Below are 24,321 nucleotides of genomic sequence, written 5' to 3'. Positions count from 1 at the left end.
TTTACATCGGCTGTTCCGGGCTTAAGGTATAAGTAAAAATACATTAAGAACAAATAATAAAGAAGCTAGGTGATAACAATAAGAAATGGTATGAAATACAGGAGATAAGTATGGATCTGTGTACCTACTTTTGGGCCACCCTGTATATTAGAACATTTGGAATAAATTTATACTATTTTTGGGAGGGTTATAATTTTTTCCCCTTATGATTTAGGAAACCTTATGTAGTTATATAATGTCTCCGATGGATGAGTGGTTACGCTCGTCACCTTGTGGTGAAGAGGTCCCGGGTTCGATTCCCGGTAGCGTCATTTGGTTCAGATCCCACGTTAAACTGTAGGAACCATCTTCAAACGTCATCATCAACAAAACAGTGAAAATCGGATAAGATGAACCCGAGATACAGAAGAAAATTGCAAGATAGACGCAAGATTCTTTAACCATGGTCCGCCATTTTGAAAACCGTTTTTGGGGGTGTTCCCGTGATCCGATTTTGTCGGATTTTGAATATGTTTTTCAGTAATGATTCCTGAATCAAAAACTGTTAAAAAAGCTTCTATTGCAATTTTGCCCAGGTCCAACTGTAAATTGCCTGGACTAGATTAATTTTACCCAGATCAATTACTCGCGTCGATTCCATGTTACTCTTTCCCTCAAATTTCATGCAAATATTAATGTTACACTGACGAGAAAAACAGACATGCTGTCAAGAGATTTACTAGTAAATTTCGATAATCAGAATCTAATGAAAGATAATTTTAAAATAATTTCGATTTTGAAAAGATTATTATTATCACATGTTTCCCCTGAAGCGTTCGTCCCATTGTACACTAGAGGTTAAAATTGTGCCTAATTAAATGATCTAGTTGTTTAGTTTTAACGCATTTAATCATTTTTCGATTTAAGTTTGCCTTCCGATCACTTCCAACTCTATATCACATTTCCACACAAGAACTTCGTAATACACAACATTATGTTGGTTTAAATCATTGAATACCAAATTATAGCACAGTTAGCGATATCTATTAGCACCAGATAGCCAAGCAATAGGACAGGTTGTAAGGTCTATTAGCGTGAGCGTTCACTATTGGGAATTAGACTGACATACTGAGACCTTCGATTTATTATTATTATTATTATTATTATTATTATTATTATTATTATTATTATTACAGTTACTCTGATATATTTGCCCCTCCTGCCACAATAGATAGTCATCAAGTAGCTTCTCTATGCCCTTCCCCACAGATTACAGTGTAACTACATCATGTGTGTAATTAAAATTTAGGAATAGTTTACAAAAGAACATTTGAATATAACAGATTGATATGGTAGGTAGAGTTGTACACAAGATAAGAAGACAGACTCCTTTGAAAAGAAACATATATACATTTTTCTAGATGAGATATCACATTATCACGGCAAGTTTTCGAGAGCCGAAATAGTCTCAACTGTTCTCTCTTGCGCATCTCTAATTGTACGATCTTCAGTAAAAATATAAGTGATTACTTGTAAATGTGCTACTATAAGGGTTGATATTAAAATAATAATAATAATAATAATAATAATAATAATAATAATAATAATAATAATAATAATAATAATAATAATAAATATTAAAATAACGAGAAATCTTTGCTTTTTTAATATTAATTTTTTTTCGCTTGACTATATTTAACAGTGATGAAATGACAGTAATTTTGTCAATAATATGCTGTAATTGTACACAAAATTAGAATGTAACTAATAGTTCCATGTGCCTAATGAGTATGAGTGTCGCCGTTAGGAAGATGCAAACAATTGTAGATACAGTATGTTAATCAACAAAGTATTTTGCTATGTATACAGTACATAAGGACAGAACATATACAGTACATCTTCAAGCACAATAAAAGCTATCAATTATCATTATCGGTAATGAGCGACATACATTTCAGCGCCACAAAAGTTCGCTTTTTTAAAAAAAATCTCGAAAACTACACATGAGGATTGACACTCATGTTCATTATTTTGTTCAACTCAATGGTGATGTATCGACTGATATTTATCTTGTATTTGGACAATATTTTGGTTAAACAGAAGTTAAAATTTAAGAGTTAATGATAATATTAAGGTATATCTCATTAACCGTACTATACACTAATAACAGTAATAATAAAGTCTTGTTAGTGTCATAAGAAAGAGATTAATGAAGGCATATTTCAATATCAGTTTTACTCCAATTAGTGGTATGATTCTCGTACAGCGTCAGCTTTCAGGTTTACAAATTAATTAGTTTTTCTTGATTTTTTTCGTAAACTACGCATAAGCATTCACAGCGTGTTAGAGGTCCCTGGTTCGAACCCAGCTTCCACCAAGCGACCTTTGTGATGGAAAGACACTGTGTGTGTGTGTTTTTTTTTTATCGGGATTATCCCATTTCCTCCGACTTTTATCATTCGACCATTATCATCATATCATCACGGTCTCCCTTAGCTCCGGTGCATAACGTGAGATGTTGAACAATTATTATTATTATTATTATTATTATTATTATTATTATTATTATTATTATTATTATTATTATTATTATTATAAGGCACATAAAACAGATAATACCTTCTACGAGTAATTGGAAGTGAAAATATTGTTAAGAAAAGCTAGTGAGATAAGAACTTTTTAAAGAAAATGGCATACTCACTGCACCCGTTGAGAAGTTTGATGGCCTAGCTCCGAAAACTGTAATCATATCCTGATTAAATTTACGTGGGATCATCGAAGAGTATATTCTTAAAAAATTCAAAATCAAAATCAATGCACCTATGCCAAATTTATGCTTGAGCATACTTACAACTTATAGGTATTGAAAAGTTTCGAATGAAGGAAACATCTTTCGCGTTTCGAAGTCGATTTTTTTTAAAAAATGTATGTTTAACATTTGGAATCTGACTCAATTTTTGACAAACACCCTATACGTGTGTTTTTTCTCGATCCTCCCGTTCAGTGGCGGCTTTATATGATTTTAATTTTGGGTAGGCCCGCTCCATCGCTTTTGGATACATATACACATTGGATTGATTAATGACAGTTGAAAATTACTTTTATAGTAGTGGTTGATGCTATTTGTTAAATAGTTATCTACGATTGATGTAAGTAGTGGAAAATATATTTACTCTTTATTGTATTTTTAGCATTTATATATTTTTCAAAAATTTTGTGTAGGCCAATGTCTATCCGCTAAAGCCGCTACTGCACCCGTCTCCTCACACTTTCTTCATTTCACCATTTCATCCATTATCATCATCACTACCTCTGATAGTCTCGGTGCATACTCGTGGGACGTTAAAACTAGAACTTTCATTTCATTTTTTTCTGACTCACTTTTTCGTATAAATTTGCCAACATGTTCCAGACAATTGATTTCGATAGCCGTAGGAAATTTATGGATCTCTCGTTCTCACTGGAATATTTTTTTTTTCTGCTGTGAAAGGAGCATCTCGTGAATCCCGATTTCATGAACTGCTGCCAATTACATCATTTACTGAAAATATTAAAACATAAAATTTAACAATATAAGATAGTAATATTTGTTCAATGACAAACACGAAACAATTTTTATCACTTATAGAACGATGTCCATTACAAAACTTTTAAAGGGAAAGGAAAGGATGTCCCACATAACGTTTTTTTAACCATATAAAAAATAATAAAAATATTGTTTTGTGTAGCTTTGAGTCTTCTTCCAAAGATACATAAATATTTCTTTTATGATAAAATAACATGCTGCAAATTGCTTCACCCTTTAGGTGTTTGAGACTGTCAGAGTTTCTTCTTTAACACGTGAAAATTTTTGCTGAGTATTCCTTATTTTCTTCTTTTATATAAGTGCCACAACACGCAATTTTCTTTTTAACCTCCTTTGGTAAATAAATCCAGGTCGGTTACATTCCGAAGTAAACATTTTTCTTGTTTCCTTAGATGTTATAATCGGAGCAAATAGTATTAACCATTTTAGATAGTCTTCGAAAATAAGGAAAGAAAGTAAGTGCTAAAGAGCTTGAGTTTTTAAGGATTCAAGTGCATTGTCTGCCCCTTTTTTAAAAGACAAACATCCTAAATTATGGGCGTGTGCCATGTGTTAATAATAGTGTTGATAGATGGTAGCAAAGAAGCTAGGCTATTCATTTTATGGTTATGCCGGAGCAGGCCGGTAGCAGCTCAAAAATGTAGGGGGGACCCGGCCGAAGTTAGAGGGGACGATCCAACCATATTATAGTTCATACACCATATTATAGTTCATTTGCGAGCCTACCGTGAAAATTTTAGGAGGGCAGCCAAACTTTAGGAGGGGGACGGCCTCCCTAGACACCTCTAGTTATGGGCCTGTGCCGGAGCCACAGGAAATTCTAGGAACCATTTCTCGGATTGTTAATGCGTTTTAGTGTCATTCTTTGCTCCCGATAATAAGATATAGGCCAATAGTTCTCTGTTCAGATGGAACCTTTTCCTTATTGGAACAGTGCTTTTTTTTTTAAATGTTGTAAAAGAAGACTGACATGACAACGACGTAGTTACGTTAAAATTTATAGGAAATTAGAGAATAAATAAATTAAATTATTATAAGTAAGGCGAGTACAAGTAGGTTTTAAAAAAAAATCAAGGTGCAGGGTCCCGAGGTCCGTGACAGAGCGTTGAACGCTATAACGTGTTTCAGATTCCACATTAAACTGCAAGTCCACATATCATATACCCTCAGTGCAGAAAAGAGACACTGAACTTTAATAAACAAACAAAAGGTCGTATTGTCACAACTGTAATACTATGACTGGAAAATGAGATTAGCTATGGTCTGGGCATAAAGCGCTATAATGAATGACAAGTTTTCAATGGAAAGTTATCAATGTAGGCTATGTAGTAAAATAATTTCAAATCACACTTCTTTCTTCCTGACAGCTACTGTCTTGTTCTGATTGTATCTAAAGCATTTATTATAGTTTTTGTTTTATAACTTATACGTGCCCATCCACTTGTTACTGCGGGCAATGTTTTGCGTTACCGCTTCTGTGTCTTTCATACAGAATTCGTCTGAACTCAAAAATCTCGCACGAAATTTGAACATCTCTTAAGAGCATTTTAGTGAACCACCTTCACCTCTTTTCTTTCCTTTTAAGTCAAAATACAGCATATACACTGACTAGCCAGTACATTATGACCACCTATCTAACATCTAGTATGTCCACTTTGGCTCGCAGGACAACAGCAATGGAGGAGTTTGGCACGGAAGCAATGAACCCTTATTCCGCTGTGAGCCTGGATCTGACTTCAATGACAATCCAGAAGTTTAAAATTGGATTACATAAACAGCACACAAAAGATAAATAAAACAAAAATGAGTGTGGGCCCATTTCAGTAAAAAGTGTCTACTACTAGGGGCCCTAGAAATAATATATATTCGTATGTTATTGTCAGATTTGTTAATATTGTCCCCTTAATTAATTTGTCGTGTATGGAACGGGCCCAGAGGCATAACTAACGACCCCGCAGACCTTGCTGTGCGGGAGGGCCCACAGGCTCCGGGAGCCCATAAAGAGTAAGACAAGGGTGGAAAGAGGGGGCCCAAGAATTAGGAAAACAACTTTTTCTAGGGGGCGCAAGTACCCGTATTAATGCTTGCCCCTCCCAGAAAAAAATCTAAGTCACGGTGCTGCCACGACGGAATTCGAATCCGTGTCTCTGCTATGCGAGTTCCATAATTTGCCAATCTACCACAAATTCCTCATACAAAGATAAAACAATAAACTAGTAGTTACGGAAGATAAAAATAGAACTTTCTTTTTCTACACACGTTGATGCAATTCAAAGAATACGAAAATAATGTCTGCCGCAGCACGTAGCCAATGGGGTAGGTCCGGGGGTCCGGACCACCCCTTTCGAGACCAGAAATGAAAAAAGAAATTAAGGAAAGATGAAACAAAAAGAATCGAGAAAAAGAAGAATCAGAATTAAAAATATAAAGCTACAGCAAGCGTTTTGTTACTCTTTCTTATTAAGAGCTTTGTGTGAGGGAAACAGGAGTGGGAGTCAAGTTAAAAATGGATATTATTCTAACGGAGCATTCTGAATTCCATCGATCTTCATGCTAATCCTATGGACTACAAATGGCGATCAGATAGACTCTCAGGTAGAACTTAAGAAATACCAATAATCCCAATACTATGAGCCTGGCAACATAGATTCCAGTGACACTTGTTAAAGAAATTTTCAATTTCGCGGCAACACTAATCCATTTCACGGCAGGATGTTTTCACTGCCGAAAGATATATCGTTGCTATCCTTAACGGCATTAAACGAAGACAAGAAGAACCGAGTTCGAAAGACCTCGGAAGATTATATCTTTTTCAATTTTTTAAATATCCTTTTATTCGAGATTTCTTCATAGTTTGTTACTAAAATACCTAATAACATATCCTCATTTTATTGTCCTAACAAACCAATATGGGTACCTTGTCAGTAAAATAGCTTAGATTGATCGAGCCTTTTGTGGGTAACCACAATATTTGATGTCACGCCCCCCCCCTTACAAAATCCTGGCTAAACGAACCAAAATATTTTACCAGTAAAATAGTTTAGAATAACCATGCCCCTGGTGTGATAACCTCAATATTTCATCACGGCCCCCGCTATTACGAACTCCTGGCTACGTGCCTGTCTGCCGGCTTGCATTTTCGCTGATTCCAAGAATTTCAGATATCCTCTGATCTTATTGGCCGATACAGATAGGACATCAAGAGTCATGACCTACATATACCGGAAATTAAGGCCAACTGCTGACGGCCCTCGTGGCCGAGCTTACTAGGGCAACCCTCTAGTAATGAAAATAGTTCTTGGCGTGTGTTCGAACCGTGCCCAAGGATTTTTAAAATTTTCATAACACATTTTACATTAAAATAAGCTTGCAGTTTTGCTATACGGATCCAAAGTAATAATAATAATAATAATAATAATAATAATAATAATAATAATAATAATAATAATAATAATAATAATAATAGCAGTAGTAGTAGTAGGAACGGGTTAGAAGCCCCGTAGGGGTTGGTTAGGTTCTGTTCTCTTGTTCAATTTTTTCTGTACATTTTACATGACCAACTTCAAACAGCTGGCTAGGGTAGCGCGCGAATACTGAAACTCTTGGGATTGGCGTAAATACTGCCGGGTTTTCTTTGGAAATTAGAAGTTACGATGAGAAAGAATAGTAGTAATGTAAATCGGGAGCAGTTAAAACCGATGAGGTAGTCTCAACTTGAAGAACGTTTTGTGATATTTTCCTCATTGACGAAGGTCTATATAACTTGTTTTTGAGTTTAAAAGAAGGAAATCTCGAGTAAGTCATTGTGACACTCATAAGGAACGTCTTCTTATACGAACATTGGTATTTTGTATAGTCTTTCATGCAACGAATTTAAATAGCTAAAAGTTTAGATAAAAGATGAAATGACGCGGTAGGTAAGTGGTTACCGTATTGAACTTCTGTCCGGCTGACCCGGGTTAGAATGCCGGCCAGGTTGAAATTTTTTCAAATGTTTCTATTTCAATTCACACTCAGTGTGACAAGAAAGATTTTTTCTCCTCCAGAAAGAAAATAATGTTGGAATGAGGAGAATTGGAGAAGGTCTCTCAATGGAGGTAATCATTTACAAACTTATTTCCAGCAGTTGTTCTAGATTTGATATTTTCAGCTACTTTCAAGCATTTCCTGATAAATTCATTGTCAGTATTTTTATTTCTCTAAACATACAGTATATAATGAAATAATACATTACATACACAACAATATTGAGATTAATATATGGTGTTCTTTGGAAAACACGATCCGAACCATAGAGACTCATCTTAGAATGGAGAACTGTTTCGTTAGTCACCTACTTTACGATTTTACCTGAATAAACACCTGGATCAGGTCTACGAATTGCTGTCAGTGCCGAGAAAAGTTACGTGTAAGTTGGGTTGCATCTATCTAGGCGTTCTCACAACTGCAAATGACCTGGACCCCAAGTAATGGAATTAGAGCGCTTAGGGGGGGGGGGAGATACTTTTGTGAGTGGCAGTACAGGTATATACGATGTTTGTATTGCTAGTTACAAAAACTGGCTAGGTAAAATTCTGAAGTTAATTTCTTTCTCTCTCTCTCTCTCTCTCTCTTTTTTTTTTTTTAATTATCATTCTTTTGGAATTTCCAAAACCATATTAGTCGTTTATTATTAATAATTTTGAAACTTCCAGTTTTTCATTTCCGATTTCAGGTTAATTTACGCTAACTCGCCCGAAAGTATAATTGGATCTCAGAAACAGGGACCAACAGATAATACAATTGCACACTTTTATGTGTCTATATACACACACGCAAGTAGTGCGTAAAATTGTTTAACAAGAAATCAAAGACTAATCTAAATGCTGAAGGACAGTGAAAGGAAGTGCGGTTATTAAGACGCTTCCTTATAATTTGTTTCTTTATTTTTCTCTTTTTGCGTGATTTCGCCATTGTGGTTCTTTTCTTTTATTCTAAGCAATAGTTTCTTTACTTGTAGTTTGTACGTTGTTACCTTATACATCGTATAATGTAACATGGCCCGGAAGTTTTGGGCAACCAGTGTATATATGAATTTAATATTTATTAAAATTTTATTTTTAATATATAATTAATCAATGACTTGATTTGAAGTAGACCGCAAAATTTGCGTTAAGTTCCTTGAACTAATGATTTTAGTATATTTAGAGGGAAATATATGGTAATATATTTACATTGAATAATTATTCGTATATTTAGCTAAAATATAATATTATTTTAGGAAATAAGGTAATTTCTGGTCGTTTTTAATCCTTTCCAGTCAATTTTCATTCATATTTTTGGCTTTGGGGATCTTCGAAAGAATTCAAAATTTTTATTTCAAAAATCTTCTTTAAAATTTTTCATTTGTAAAGTCAGCCATAGTAGCTTCTTGGAGCATCCCTTTGTTTAATCTAAATTATCTGTGATTGGATCTTCCGCAATCACAGGTGTGGTTGAGATTTTTCGGCTTCTTTGATCTTGATAGATACACCTATCATCGTATAGTTACGTCACAATGAACCTCCAATTAGGGATCTTCTTCCCATTGTCATTGTCTTTACCGGAAGCAGTGTTAAGTTATGGACGTACGATAATCTCCGTCCATAGGAAAAACGTGAAAGAGAATTAGTTAAAGGTTTCGACACAAAATAATTGATACCTTTGATATCTGTGGACATAATATGGAAGGCAGTGAGTAGGTTGCTGTGCTCAACGGACATAGGATTTTCTGCAGTGAGAGCAAATCTTTCACGTCAGAACCGAAAGTGGTTTGGGGGAAAAGCCATCTTCACTGTCGACTCATGGATGTCAGATCCGATGATTTGATTTTTTGTGCACCGAGGTAGGCTCTCCATCCTCGAGAGCTGGTGTAAAATAACAACAACCTTCAGACGTGGGAGAGAAGTATTCTATATTTTTCCCATGGAATCCAAGTAAGTTATAGAAGATAGCATCAAAATTTTCTGTTGTTTTGGCCACGTGAGAACATGCTAAATTTCTAACCTTTTTCGGATTGGAGTAAGTGTTATGTTATTGGCGTGGTGATGTCCACCAATATGATGTGCTAAACGCTGCGTAGTTTTCCCTAAGTTATACAATGTACAAAATCTATGATGTGACATAAAATACTCGTTCAATGGAGGGGGGGTAAAAAAATTGTTTTTTTTTTTTTTTTTGGAGTTTCAGTGTGGATGTTTGTTACCAACAGTCCAAGAAATGTGTGTACTCTCGAGAACATACATTTCACCCCCAAAATTATATCTTGAATATGTAATCTCATATATTCTTTTTTTTTTAATTTATTATTTTTCCGTACTGCTATATTACATAATTAAATCCATTCTCTGGTTTTGTGCTTACCTTCACTTTAGTTTGAATATCATGAGACAAAATGTATACAAAGTTTCGGCTCACATTGATAATAAGGGTGCTTGCAACTATCGGCAATGGGAGATGCTCGTCAGCAATAACACGTTCGTTGTGTATTTTGAATTCCTTTTACCAGAAACCAGAAATTCGAATTTTTAAGCACATAGTTTAAGACTTTTTTTTTTAATTTTAACAATATACTAAAGTAGAGCTGAATGGTCGACGTCCCATACGTCCTCGGTAAGAGGCAGGGTGTGTGCTATATTATTAATCTGTTGAATAAAGTGATTTTATATGTTTAGTTTAAGTTAGTTAGATAGTTAGGCTAGGGACTACGTTAAGTGTACTTTCTTTTCAGGTAGATGTATCTAGTGTATGTATTATCTCAAAGGAAAATGTTTTGTTGTGGGAATCAAAGTGGATGAGGTCTGAGCTCATACAAGGGAGGTCACCTTGTCGGTATAAATCCTCCGCGCTGACCCCACCTCCACAACGGTATCTGAAGAGAGAATACTAAGAAAAGAAAGTAAAGCATGTAGCACACAGCCGTAATAAGTGATACCTGTGTAGTACAAGGCTCATGTGGTGATGGTAGTAAATGTCCTTATTTTCAAAATGTTTTTTTTTTTGACTAAACCAAACGTATGTAGAATTGTTCATGATATGTGAAGAGAGTATGTAATGCAATGATGGACTTACCCATTCAGCTATGTCAAGAATTTTCCTCAATTTCCAACCTTTGCGATTTTTTTTTTTTTTAAATGTATTCTCCTGTTATTTCTTATCATACAGAAAGTTAGTGTAATAAAGTGTGCGAGTCGAAACAAAATCTTTCATTGTCCAGTGCAAAGCTAATTATTTTAAAACTATGTCGTAAAGTAACTTCAATAGTATTGTTGGTACTCAGAAAGTAAAGTGTTTAAAGCAGTACGTAACGAAAGTAAATATAGCGTCTTGAAAACTCACAGAATCGATTTCACTTAGTGTGACCGGGGTTGGAATCACAGACCTGCCAGGAAATTTCACTTCGTTAATAAGATCAACTAAATTCACTTTGGCATTCATTTTTTTTTCCGAAATTCCATCCCGTTGCGCGATTTAGATTTGATTCGAGAATTTTTTTTTTTTTATCTGGGTTAGTAAACACAAACATTTAGATTTTCGAAGCATTCACCGTCAGTTTCACTCTTGGGTCAGTGTCTTGTTCTGTCGGGTTGTGGTTTGTAACCTTATCTCTTGATGGGATGCAGGCTATGACCTGCGGATCGGGATGCTGGACTGCGAGTGAGAATGAGGGAGGCTTAGAAATCTTCACATTTTGGGACGATTTGAGTTCTACTTTCCGGAGATGATTGGTGTAGTGGATGGGTCAGTGAGTGTTGACAGCTTGCCCGTCTGGGCCCGGTGGGTTCGCGTTCAGCAATCAGTGACACATTCACGCAATCATAGTCTTAAGGAAAGTGAACGTCATACAGAAACACAATATCAGTATAATCATTCATTCATTCAGTTATTTTATTCTATATTATTTTTATTTTACATTTTTATTTTATATGACTTTTTTTTTTTTTTGTAAAATTGGCGTTTCACAGCCAGGATCTGTTATTTCAATCTTTCGCGAGTGCTAAGTGAATCGTATTGAAAGAGCAGTGTAATGTAATGGGGACTGTTGTGACAAACGACTCCTTGAACGATGTGTAGTCACTCTTGAGTTTGTATATGTGTAACTTGGGGAAAACAATTTATATGAAATGGAGATGTCTGCTGGTAGCAGGTCAAGTACTGAATCCCGTAGCCCGGATGAATATGTGTGTTGTAGTGAGGAAATACAGGGTTTCAGTGTGTATTGTGACGGTTGCTCTGGATGGGTGCATGCACAGTGCTATGGTATAACCGACGAGCAGGTAGAAGAATTGAATAAGTGTAGTGAGCCCTGGTTTTGTAAAACGTGTGTGGCCAAACAGCTGACTGTGCAATCGCTTTCCAAGTCACAGGAAAGTGGAAGTGAACGGAACACCGCGACGCACGACACGGGAGAGAAACTCTTACACAACGGTGGAGAGAGTGTCGGAACTGCAGGTTCCCCTGCATCCGTGACAGACCTTGCGAAAATGTTAGAACGTTTTAGTCAAACTTTAACTTTAACTTTGGACCAAAAATTTGAAAAGGTTGACAGTATTATGGACCAAAAATTTGAAAAGGTTGACAGTATTATGGACCAAAAATTTGAAAAGGTTGACAGTATTATGAACCAAAGATTTGAAAAGGTAGATAATAATTTGTACGCGATGAATCAAAAATTTGATATGTTAAAGTCGGAAATGGAGCAAATTGTAAATGAAAGAGTCGAAAATGTAAACAAGGACGTATCGGACCTCCGTAACGAAGTTCGCGATTTATACACTTCGGTGGGGGAATTTCATGATACGATAACAACGCGGGTGGACACCGTTGAGGAGAATCTCCGGTTGTCAGTAGAAAAGCAAAATCGCAGATGTGATCAGCTCGCTAAAGAACTATCGCATCTCGAGTCGAGCACCCGGAAATCTTATGACGTACTCGAGGCTAAGATCCAAACTTTGGTGAAGGATCAGGAGCAAAGTAAACCAGGTCGTGCCGGTCGCAAGCGGTCACGTGACTTTGTTGGTTGTGACGGGGTTGACTCTGACGGAACAGACTCTGACACCCGAGTGGATGTACCAGTCTCTTCGGTTGGGGAGACTCGTACTGTCCCAACGGTGACAGTCTCTGTCTGTCAGCCGACCAGAGTTCACACTAAGAATGTCTGGCCGTTTGACTTAAATTCACATTCGTTGGTTACGAACAATTCCAGTCCCGCCTGTGGGGATATCGTGAGTGGTCAGGTTGCCTCTAGGGCTTTAAATCCTTTATTGACGTGGTCTCAGGCTTCGGTCTCGACTTCCAATGTATGTAGCTTAAGTCATGTAGTGTCCAGTACTGTTGCAGATAGGACTCCTTCGTTTGTTGGAATTCCGGAGGGAGTATGTAGTCACACAGTGGTATCGATGCCAAGCAACTTACCTTTTGGACCAAATTATACTTCTTATTCGAATTTTGAACAAAAGCATAATAATGCAAAGAGCCCTGTGATTGGCTGCAACTCTCCCCTGAATCCCGGCAGATATGAGGGATGTTCTGGTAATAGGGCGTTAAATTTAAGGCTGTCGGAAATAAATCACTTACCAAACTTCGCAGGAGAATATGGTTTGGCCAGGTCTTTTCTAGAAAACTTAGAACAGGCGTTTAAGATAATCTCCGCATCGGAATACGAACGCATGGTTTTGGTACCGTGTTGTTTGTCGGCTGGGGCCAAGACTTGGTACCAAACGGTCTGTAAAGACATCAACAGTTATGCTGACTTTGTGCGTCTATTTAAGGAGCACTACTTCTCGGCCAGGATGGAACGCCTGCAGAAGAAATTCATCCAAGGAATGAAATTTGACCGGTCCAAGTATAACCGGCTAACTGACTTTGCCTGGAAGGTCATAGCCGAATACTATGCTGTGGCACAACATCCAGATGAGACAGAACTCATTGAAATTGTCCTAGATTGTCTGCCAGCTGGAGATGCTAGATTGTTGCGAGCCGTGGAGCCCAAGAATATCCAGCATCTGATTGTTAAGATAGCCGAAATAGAAGGTCATCCGGAACCTATGGAACCAGTAACAGATAAGAAATTTAAGCGTCTGCACATTCGGCAGGCCAAGATTGGGAAAAAGACCGAAAAGAACGGGAAGTCTCAACAGACAAAAGACACTTCGTCGCAGACGGAGGAGGACGAAGAAAAGAAGAATGGTGATGCCAAGAAAAATGGAAATGGCAATCAATTCTTGGGGAACCGAGGTCGAAGAAGAAATTTTCAGGCCAGAAGACCCTGGTTCAACAACCGAAGGCAAAATTGGGGGAACGGAAACCAGAATGTTCCATATGTTTCCAATCCTAATTACCAATCGGGAGCAATGAACTTTGGATGTCATCGAGGTGCATCCCAACAGTGCGCGCCGAGTTCGAACCACATACCGGGAGCGCAAGCCTATCCGGGATACATGCCGAATTTGCCTCCTGGAGGAGGAGTGGCAACTCCCACATCCACTCCTTCCCCAGCGGTGAACATGGCTATGTCCACTGGTTGGCCTCCGCCGTACACGATGTTCATGCCGCCGATGACGCAGCCACCGGAAGTGAATAGGAATAGTTCAGAGAATGCATGTCGCTGCTCTCACTAAGGGAAATTGAGGACTGCGATATGGATTCCTTGAACAGAAACAAAACATAGTCGAGAAAAAAAAAGAAAGAGAATCGTAGGTTAAATTTAGATTAAGGTAATTTTTGTTTGTTTTGAGTCTATTTTTGTGTCCAATTTTCTTTTCGTTCGTTTAGTGTAGTTATAAATTCTTTGTTAGGATTAAGGTCTCTGAAAAATTTTCAAAACATTTCCTATATTGATTGCATTGCATTAGTGTATTTTATAAATAAAATGTTAGGTTAGAGAGAAAAAAAAAAAAAGGAGCTTAACTTAGGACTTCTAAGTTAGATTTTTTTTTTTCCGAAGCTCCCGGAGGATGTTACCTTATACATCGTATAATGTAACATGGCCCGGAAGTTTTGGGCAACCAGTGTATATATGAATTTAATATTTATTAAAATTTTATTTTTAATATATAATTAATCAATGACTTGATTTGAAGTAGACCGCAAAATTTGCGTTAAGTTCCTTGAACTAATGATTTTAGTATATTTAGAGGGAAATATATGGTAATATATTTACATTGAATAATTATTCGTATATTTAGCTAAAATATAATATTATTTTAGGAAATAAGGTAATTTCTGGTCGTTTTTAATCCTTTCCAGTCAATTTTCATTCATATTTTTGGCTTTGGGGATCTTCGAAAGAATTCAAAATTTTTATTTCAAAAATCTTCTTTAAAATTTTTCATTTGTAAAGTCAGCCATAGTAGCTTCTTGGAGCATCCCTTTGTTTAATCTAAATTATCTGTGATTGGATCTTCCGCAATCACAGGTGTGGTTGAGATTTTTCGGCTTCTTTGATCTTGATAGATACACCTATCATCGTATAGTTACGTCACAATGAACCTCCAATTAGGGATCTTCTTCCCATTGTCATTGTCTTTACCGGAAGCAGTGTTAAGTTATGGACGTACGATAATCTCCGTCCATAGGAAAAACGTGAAAGAGAATTAGTTAAAGGTTTCGACACAAAATAATTGATACCTTTGATATCTGTGGACATAATATGGAAGGCAGTGAGTAGGTTGCTGTGCTCAACGGACATAGGATTTTCTGCAGTGAGAGCAAATCTTTCACGTCAGAACCGAAAGTGGTTTGGGGGAAAAGCCATCTTCACTGTCGACTCATGGATGTCAGATCCGATGATTTGATTTTTTGTGCACCGAGGTAGGCTCTCCATCCTCGAGAGCTGGTGTAAAATAACAACAACCTTCAGACGTGGGAGAGAAGTATTCTATATTTTTCCCATGGAATCCAAGTAAGTTATAGAAGATAGCATCAAAATTTTCTGTTGTTTTGGCCACGTGAGAACATGCTAAATTTCTAACCTTTTTCGGATTGGAGTAAGTGTTATGTTATTGGCGTGGTGATGTCCACCAATATGATGTGCTAAACGCTGCGTAGTTTTCCCTAAGTTATACAATGTACAAAATCTATGATGTGACATAAAATACTCGTTCAATGGAGGGGGGGTAAAAAAATTGTTTTTTTTTTTTTTTTTGGAGTTTCAGTGTGGATGTTTGTTACCAACAGTCCAAGAAATGTGTGTACTCTCGAGAACATACATTTCACCCCCAAAATTATATCTTGAATATGTAATCTCATATATTCTTTTTTTTTTAATTTATTATTTTTCCGTACTGCTATATTACATAATTAAATCCATTCTCTGGTTTTGTGCTTACCTTCACTTTAGTTTGAATATCATGAGACAAAATGTATACAAAGTTTCGGCTCACATTGATAATAAGGGTGCTTGCAACTATCGGCAATGGGAGATGCTCGTCAGCAATAACACGTTCGTTGTGTATTTTGAATTCCTTTTACCAGAAACCAGAAATTCGAATTTTTAAGCACATAGTTTAAGACTTTTTTTTTTAATTTTAACAATATACTAAAGTAGAGCTGAATGGTCGACGTCCCATACGTCCTCGGTAAGAGGCAGGGTGTGTGCTATATTATTAATCTGTTGAATAAAGTGATTTTATATGTTTAGTTTAAGTTAGTTAGATAGTTAGGCTAGGGACTACGTTAAGTGTACTTTCTTTTCAGGTAGATGTATCTAGTGTATGTATTATCTCAAAGGAAAATGTTTTGTTGTGGGAATCAAAGTGGATGAGGTCTGAGCTCATACAAGGGAGGTCACCTTGTCGGTATAAATCCTCCGCGCTGACCCCACCTCCACAACGGTATCTGAAGAGAGAATACTAAGAAAAGAAAGTAAAGCATGTAGCACACAGCCGTAATAAGTGATACCTGTGTAGTACAAGGCTCATGTGGTGATGGTAGTAAATGTCCTTATTTTCAAAATGTTTTTTTTTTTGACTAAACCAAACGTATGTAGAATTGTTCATGATATGTGAAGAGAGTATGTAATGCAATGATGGACTTACCCATTCAGCTATGTCAAGAATTTTCCTCAATTTCCAACCTTTGCGATTTTTTTTTTTTTTAAATGTATTCTCCTGTTATTTCTTATCATACAGAAAGTTAGTGTAATAAAGTGTGCGAGTCGAAACAAAATCTTTCATTGTCCAGTGCAAAGCTAATTATTTTAAAACTATGTCGTAAAGTAACTTCAATAGTATTGTTGGTACTCAGAAAGTAAAGTGTTTAAAGCAGTACGTAACGAAAGTAAATATAGCGTCTTGAAAACTCACAGAATCGATTTCACTTAGTGTGACCGGGGTTGGAATCACAGACCTGCCAGGAAATTTCACTTCGTTAATAAGATCAACTAAATTCACTTTGGCATTCATTTTTTTTTCCGAAATTCCATCCCGTTGCGCGATTTAGATTTGATTCGAGAATTTTTTTTTTTTTATCTGGGTTAGTAAACACAAACATTTAGATTTTCGAAGCATTCACCGTCAGTTTCACTCTTGGGTCAGTGTCTTGTTCTGTCGGGTTGTGGTTTGTAACCTTATCTCTTGATGGGATGCAGGCTATGACCTGCGGATCGGGATGCTGGACTGCGAGTGAGAATGAGGGAGGCTTAGAAATCTTCACATTTTGGGACGATTTGAGTTCTACTTTCCGGAGATGATTGGTGTAGTGGATGGGTCAGTGAGTGTTGACAGCTTGCCCGTCTGGGCCCGGTGGGTTCGCGTTCAGCAATCAGTGACACATTCACGCAATCATAGTCTTAAGGAAAGTGAACGTCATACAGAAACACAATATCAGTATCATCATCATTATTTTATTTTTTTTTATTTTTACATTTTTATTTTATTTATTTATTTTATATGACTTTTTTTTTTTTTTGTAAAAACGTATTTGTTTTTTTTTTTTTCTGAAATTTGGAAAAGTACCCGGAAGCAAACGTCATGGTACTTCCGGTCGCCAGAAGTAAATATTTTAAATGCCGATAAGTAAATTTGTCCTTCATAAAAAGTTAGTTTTGGCGTTTTGAATATGACCAGCTACGTTACCATGAAATAACATTCGTGAATTTTGTGTCAAAGTTTAATTCGTTTAATTCGATTGAAAGTCTAGTTCTTCAAACTAACTATGAATAGTAGTATGACTCCAAAATATGTGAAGTAATAGCCCTATACAAATATATGTGGCTATTACGTACAGCGACGTAATGGGTCGCGAAGTTTGTCACCCGGAAGACCCAGAAGTAGTCAAACTGATCCTCTGATCCGGACAAACACATGAGCCGGCTAGTCTGACCCGGACAGACCCATGGCCTGGTCTGAATCCGGACAGATCCATGACTTGTAGTAATCCTTTGACCCAGGCAGATCCAGTATGAACCAGAGACAATGAAACATTGTCATACAAGTGGGGTATACGGGTGAGGCTGGTAATGTAAATCTAACAACCATGATTCTGTCCTTTCTCTTTGTCTGCTCAATAAGTTCCTTTTTTTTTTATCTCACCTGTTGTTTGCGTCTGTGACGAAGCATTGCACTGAAAGATAATTGCAAGGTTTATCAGAATCAGGGCGTCAGAAAAGATAAGATACATGCTTTTATTATGAACTACCATCAAAGATTAATCGAATAAACCTGCAAAACTTAATACTGAGAATATAAAGGAAGCCAGTGAGTTCAAAAACGTTTTTGTATAGTATATGTTCAAAAGTCACTGTATTATTTTTCAGTATGGGAAATTATACTTGAAATATTCAAGACGAGGTATCTTAGTTTAAAAAATGTAAAACCGGGAATCAAACAAATAAATGTTCGAGCTCGAGTAGTGAACACAAAATTAACCAACGATATACGATAGAATTCTGCACTAATACTGCGGAGCTGATGTTTTAGTCTTCCGGGTCGCAGGATTTGTTCGGCTCACTGGGTTTGTCTGGGTCACCGAGTCTGTCTCGGGTCACTGGATCTGCATCGGTCTCCGGAACTGTCTCCACCAGTGACTTATGTCCCCTTCCATCCTTGATATGTACCGTGCAGCGCATTATGAATAAACATTGTTTTACGAGTAGTTTATGCATCATAGTTAGAATTAAGTGCTTCACTGTTAGGGATAAGCGTGTCATTGTTATGAAAAGACAAACAACAATGGACTCAATCTGCTAATTAACAATGTACACTGTATATTTTACATTTACAGTAGATAAATAAATACACAAAATGTTCCATTATAATAATAAGTATCAATGACTGGTATGGAATACGGCGGCTCAGTGGTAGAACGCTCTCCTCTGGTTCATGGGTTCCCTGGTTCAATATCAGTTCGTGGGAAGGGCGCTTTGTAGTGAACAAACAATGTGTGCGTGGTTTTCTCGGGGTTCTCCCGTTTTCTCCCACTGTCTTTATTCCACCGTTTAATTCATTACCATAATCTTCCTTTCTTAGCATCAGTGCATAAAGTGGTACATTAAATTAGAAAAGAAACCATTATTGGCAACGACCGACATATTTTTGGCGCCATAAAAAATTCGTTTTCCTTGAAAACTGCACATCAGAAATTATCCTCAAACATGTCATTTTGTTAGGATCGATGTTATCGATTGATGTGTGCCTCACTGGATGTGTAAAATAAAATTAAAAATTAATTCTAATTTTAGGCTAGGTTCGGCTCCCTCGTACGTGAAAGATTTATAGAAGTGCAATAATGGAATGGTTCAAGGAAAGAAGAGACATTTAAATTAATGGATCAATTCAAATGTTGGATTAAAAATAATCAATATGAAGAGCCGATTATTACTATCATTCTCATTTTATGGCTGATATCTAGTTTTAAATCTGGTGAATGAAGTGAATAAATGATAATGTTTCTTAAAATATATAACATTCCAAGTTCTATCTTTAACTACGTTAATAGGGAGGCACGATGGCTCAGTGGTAGAGCGATTATCTCTGGTGCGTGGTTCGATTCCCAGCCATGTAAGTTTGTGGTGGACAACATCGTGTCCATGCATTTTCTCTGGATACTCTCGTTTCCTTTCACTTTCTCATTCCACCAATTCTTCCACCATAATTCATTTGCCTTGATCATCGTCTTCTTCAGCCAAAGGGGCATAATCGTGGGTAGTGATAAGCGCAAGAATCTTGGTTTTACAGTTTTTGCAAGAGTCTAAGACCAAGACCAAGACTCTTGTGGAAGAGTCTTGCACAAGTACCGGCTCAGTTGTAGAGTGTTCACCTTTGGTGCTGGGGTTCCTGGTTCAATCCCAGCTTGCACCATAAGAGCCTTTTTGGTGGATAGAGACTGTGTACGTAGGTTTTCTCGGGGTTTTCCCGTTACCTCCTTTCTTCATTCCACCATTTCATTCATTTCTCATCATCACCATCTCTCTTAGCCTCGGTGCATAATCGTGGCACGTAAAACTAGATATTACATCATTTCAAATCATATTAGTGGTGTTCTTCTTCTAAAACTAAAGAGAAATGTAGTATTGAACACGGTAATTCTGTACACCATAGGTGCCGACTACATGGGTATGGCCTTGCTTACAAGGATCAAGCATCCGTTAGAAATTTTTAATGTGTGCTCAAAAAATTAATATCGAAATAACATTTTAATGACTTGACAAAAACTTGTGTATCTGACTGCAAGTTTGATTTCATGGGCGGGTGCTTATACGTTGCATAATTATTTATCAATATAACTTTTAGACTCCTCAGGTATATGGCACACGAAGATTGAGCAATATAACATTATACAACAATAAATAATCCATATTCACAAGTGAGATTGGTTTTGTTCAGTTATTTCAAATAACCTGGAGTTTGATGCTGTGTTTTCGTATTTCTAATATAGATCAAAGTATTTGTATAAGTTGAGTTTACACAAAGGCACGAACAGTTGAGTCGTTTTCAGTTTTTACTCAAATTATACTAAAATATTAAGATGTTTGATTATTATCGTTATTATTTTAATTTTCCTCTCTTTCTTTTTGGTCAATATTGCTAACATATCATCATCATAGCTATTCTATCATTATTGGCAGGTCACTTGTTGCAACTCAAAAGCTTCGATATACGGTGGTCCTCAGCTAGTCTCTTCGTTTTGAAGTAGCAATTTTCTGTTTTAATACCTTCTTTCAAACTACAGTCTCCTTTGCCCCCTCCCTCTCTTTCCTTCCACCATATTCTCTAACATGTCCCTCATAATAAAGTTCCTCCTCAGCCAATGTCCCAACCAGTTCTTTTTCCTTCTCTTAATTACATCTAAAATTCTTTTCTTTCCTACTGCTACTATTTCTAACACCTTCTCATTCGTTTTCCGTTTAACCCAGCTAATTCTCTCCTTTTATCGAAAGCCTCCAATATTTTTTTCATCGCTTTTGCGTAATGTCCATGTTTCTGTTCCATAGAGTAATCAGTAAAATAATATTGGAATCAGTAAAATAAAATCTCAATATTTAATTGGAAGTTTGTTCAATACAAAGATTAGTTAATCTTAGTTGAAAATTAAAAAAATATATATATCTGACGCCTTTAGAGTGTAAAAATAATTTAGCAGTTTATTGTATTTCAGTAATCTGGGTCGTCATGATTTTATTCCATGCATCTCCCCAATTTGGGAACCAGTGGAGTATTGAATATGTTAAAAAATATAAAAAATTACGAAACGTTGTAATTTATCTTATAAGTAGTGAAGCGTGGGGACCCATTAGAAAAAAGCTTATCTCCTATGTTGTATACTAACATCATACACGAAGGTAAACTATATTTCAATTAGAAACATACATTGTATTTTCGTTACTATTGGCGCATTGTAGAATTTATCCAGAGTAAAATTTACGTACGAAAGGCATAAGATTTCTTAAAAACAAGACTTGCAAGACTTTTGCAGCAAGACCAAGACCAAGACCAAGGCCACCCAGGTCTTGGTCTTGGTATTGCATTTGCTCATCACTAATCGTGAGATGTTAAACTGAAAGATATTTCGTTTTTAAACTACGTTAAGATTTTTCGTCTACGGAAGGAATATAAAATCCGTTATTTTTCTAAGTTTTGTAGAAACAAATATTAAATTTTACTATGTAGCCCTCGTGTAAAAGAAACTTCACTCAAATCCCAAATAGCGTTTAGTTTCTGGATTAGAAAATGTTATGGAATTCTTCAACTAATTTGAAGTCCATCATCTTTGTATAGGGAAACACATTTTGTCTCCACACTGTTTGATTTTTAAATTATGAGATCAAATATGTTTCATGTAGGTTGCAATTGCTGAGAAGAATATTGGTTTACTTGTTATTTTTTCATACAATCTTATTTACCGTAATTTACAATGTCTTTATTGTTTTGGAAAGCATTAATTTGTGCAAGAATACAGTACTGTGAATATGCTCCACTGTAGCTTTGTACTACACTCAAGTCATGATTCATCTTTCGTTATTACAAGTTGAGTCAGACAGCAAAGAATACAAAGAGCATTTTCTCGAAGGTTTGTCACATGTAGCTACAGACGAAAAGAAGAAAGAAAAAAAAATCGATGAGAAAGTTTTGACCTTCAAACCACTTTAAGACAGTGACCCAATGTCTGCCTGCTTTGCAACATTTTAACTTCTGTCCAACGTTAAGGACACAAAATTTTATATCGTTTGCAGAAACTACCTAATTAACAATTTGAAACAAAACGACCTCGAATTTTGTTTTATCTGTATGTACGTGAGTAATCTCCACAAAAAAAGTGGAAACAACTCTGCGAAAGCTCTATAAACTTTGTTCCATTTTTATCTTTAATTTTGCAAATGTAGCTTGAACTCGAATTCCTTTCGAAGAGAGAAAATCGAGTACAATAAAGTTAAGAAGGTCCTATTTTAAACAAAATTATTATTTTTATTTTTATTTATTTATTTATTTACAAACTAATCCAGCAATCTTCCAAAATAACATTGATTTGAACTGGGGATATAAACATATGTCTTCACTTTAATCTTCATTTAGATTATTTTGATGAAATGTAAGATGTAGCAGCAGTCAAAGATTACCAGCATATCGAACAATGATGCTGTTACGATAAAGTTGTCTTATTAACATATTCCACTTGGATCCACTTAGTGCGGATCCTCCTTATTTCTTGTGCTTTCATATAGCCAAATGACTAGCGCGTGTGCGTTTCGTGCGCCTGGCTCTTATAGTTAGTTCGGTTATCTGTAGAACAAAATTGTTGATGTTGACCCAGCATCGTGAGGTATTTCTGGAAAGTATTTGAAATAAAAGTATTCGTAGATTTCATTTACTAAAATTAGGGATGGCCCATTCCGGAATCCGGAAAGTAAAATCGGAAAAAATCCGGAATTCGGAAAATTCCGGATTTCGGAAAAATTCTGGAAGTTAGAAAATTCCGATTTCGGAAATATTCCGGAATTCGGAAAAATTCGGACTTTTTCGAATTCCGGAATTTGTCTGAAATCTGGAAAGTAAATTTCCGATTCCAGAAAATAAACTTTCTGGAATTCGGATTCCGGAAAATTTTGGTCATCCTTAGTTGAAATATAGACTCTGTTCTGTATACAGTACAGTATAGCTACACGAAGAAATGTTGTTTGCTCCAGTGACAATTAGCTGCGTAAAAATGTACTGTACAATATTTACACTGGAAACGTTATATTTGAAAGTTAAAAATATATGTATGTGTATCAAAACAAAACCTTTATCAAATGGCTGGTATTTTTGTGTTTGATTCAATAGAAACTTTTATTGCATCTATGGATTTCCCCCAAACACTTCGTGTGTAATTATTACTTGATTTTATCTAGATCACTGACTCACTGGAATTTAAGTTAAAACAATGAACAGTTTTATATGTATAAACGTCTATTGTGCTTGTCTGTGTTATTCAGTTGCATTCGGTGCATTATATGTTATGTACAAAAAGAAAAAACAGTTGAGTGGAAATCGAGTGAGTACTAGTTTTAGTTAAGACGCTCACGACGTCGGAGATATTTAGGGATGCGCACGAGATGAGTCGAGACAGGATTTTCCTGACAAAATTCGAGTCGAGACACGGCTCTTCGAATAGAGAAATATACATTTTTCGAGTCGAGACATCACTTTTACAGCACAGTTTTGAGACGAGACACCCACTAATCTTGTCTCTTGCGCATCCCTAGAGATATTCGACAGCTTTCTTAGTCATAGCAAATAGATCTGAAGTAGGCACTATAGTAATATCCCTTTCTGTAGAATAAATGCTTGCCTTAATGACCAACATGTATTAATACTATTCAGAGTTTATTGTAAAACTGTACGCACGGTGTTCATGGTGCAGGCCTAAGACACAATCAAATAAATAATTAATGAGTCAATGAAACATTTTCTTTCTTCCTTCAGTGCAGCTTGTCTGACTTACATCCAGGTGCACCAATTTTCGTGAAAATTTGGGAAATTAATTTTATTAAGAGACAACACGTTCAGTGCACAAGGAATTGAAGTTCACTTTGTTCGTTTTGTATGCATATTCCATCTTTTAAGCTCTCTGTCTGAAGCTCCTTTCGGAGCTTAAAAATCCATGTCCAGATGTTATAAATAACCCCTTTCAACAGGAGAAGGTAACTTTTAACTAGCAGCCTTAATATTGGACTAAGAAAGAAATTGGCCAAGTGCTATATATGCGGTACTGGACTTTATGGTTCAGAGACTTGGACATTAAGGAAGTTAGAGAAGAAATAT

At 36.2% G+C, this 24,321-nt stretch overlaps 2 protein-coding genes across 2 annotated transcripts in view; both read left to right on the top strand.

Annotated features, from left to right (window-relative positions):
* LOC145693116 (uncharacterized) overlaps nucleotides 1-24,321 on the top strand; it is a 137,556-nt gene that overhangs the window by 20,855 nt on the left and 92,380 nt on the right. The gene's annotated exons all lie outside the window — the stretch shown is intronic.
* Nucleotides 8,588-17,430, top strand: LOC145693115 (uncharacterized). Its single transcript, XM_081768824.1, has 2 exons — nucleotides 8,588-12,156; nucleotides 12,190-17,430. Exons 1-2 carry the CDS (start codon nucleotides 11,707-11,709, stop codon nucleotides 14,200-14,202), a joined length of 2,463 nt encoding a protein of 820 aa, XP_081624950.1. The 5' UTR covers nucleotides 8,588-11,706; the 3' UTR covers nucleotides 14,203-17,430.

The sequence above is a fragment of the Thermobia domestica genome, chromosome 8 (assembly GCF_964235325.1).
Source record: "Thermobia domestica chromosome 8, izTheDome1.hap1.1, whole genome shotgun sequence".
In the NCBI taxonomy this organism is placed as follows: domain Eukaryota; kingdom Metazoa; phylum Arthropoda; class Insecta; order Zygentoma; family Lepismatidae; genus Thermobia; species Thermobia domestica.
The sequence above is the reverse complement of the archived record's forward strand: the minus strand, read 5'-3'. Positions and strand labels throughout refer to the sequence as shown.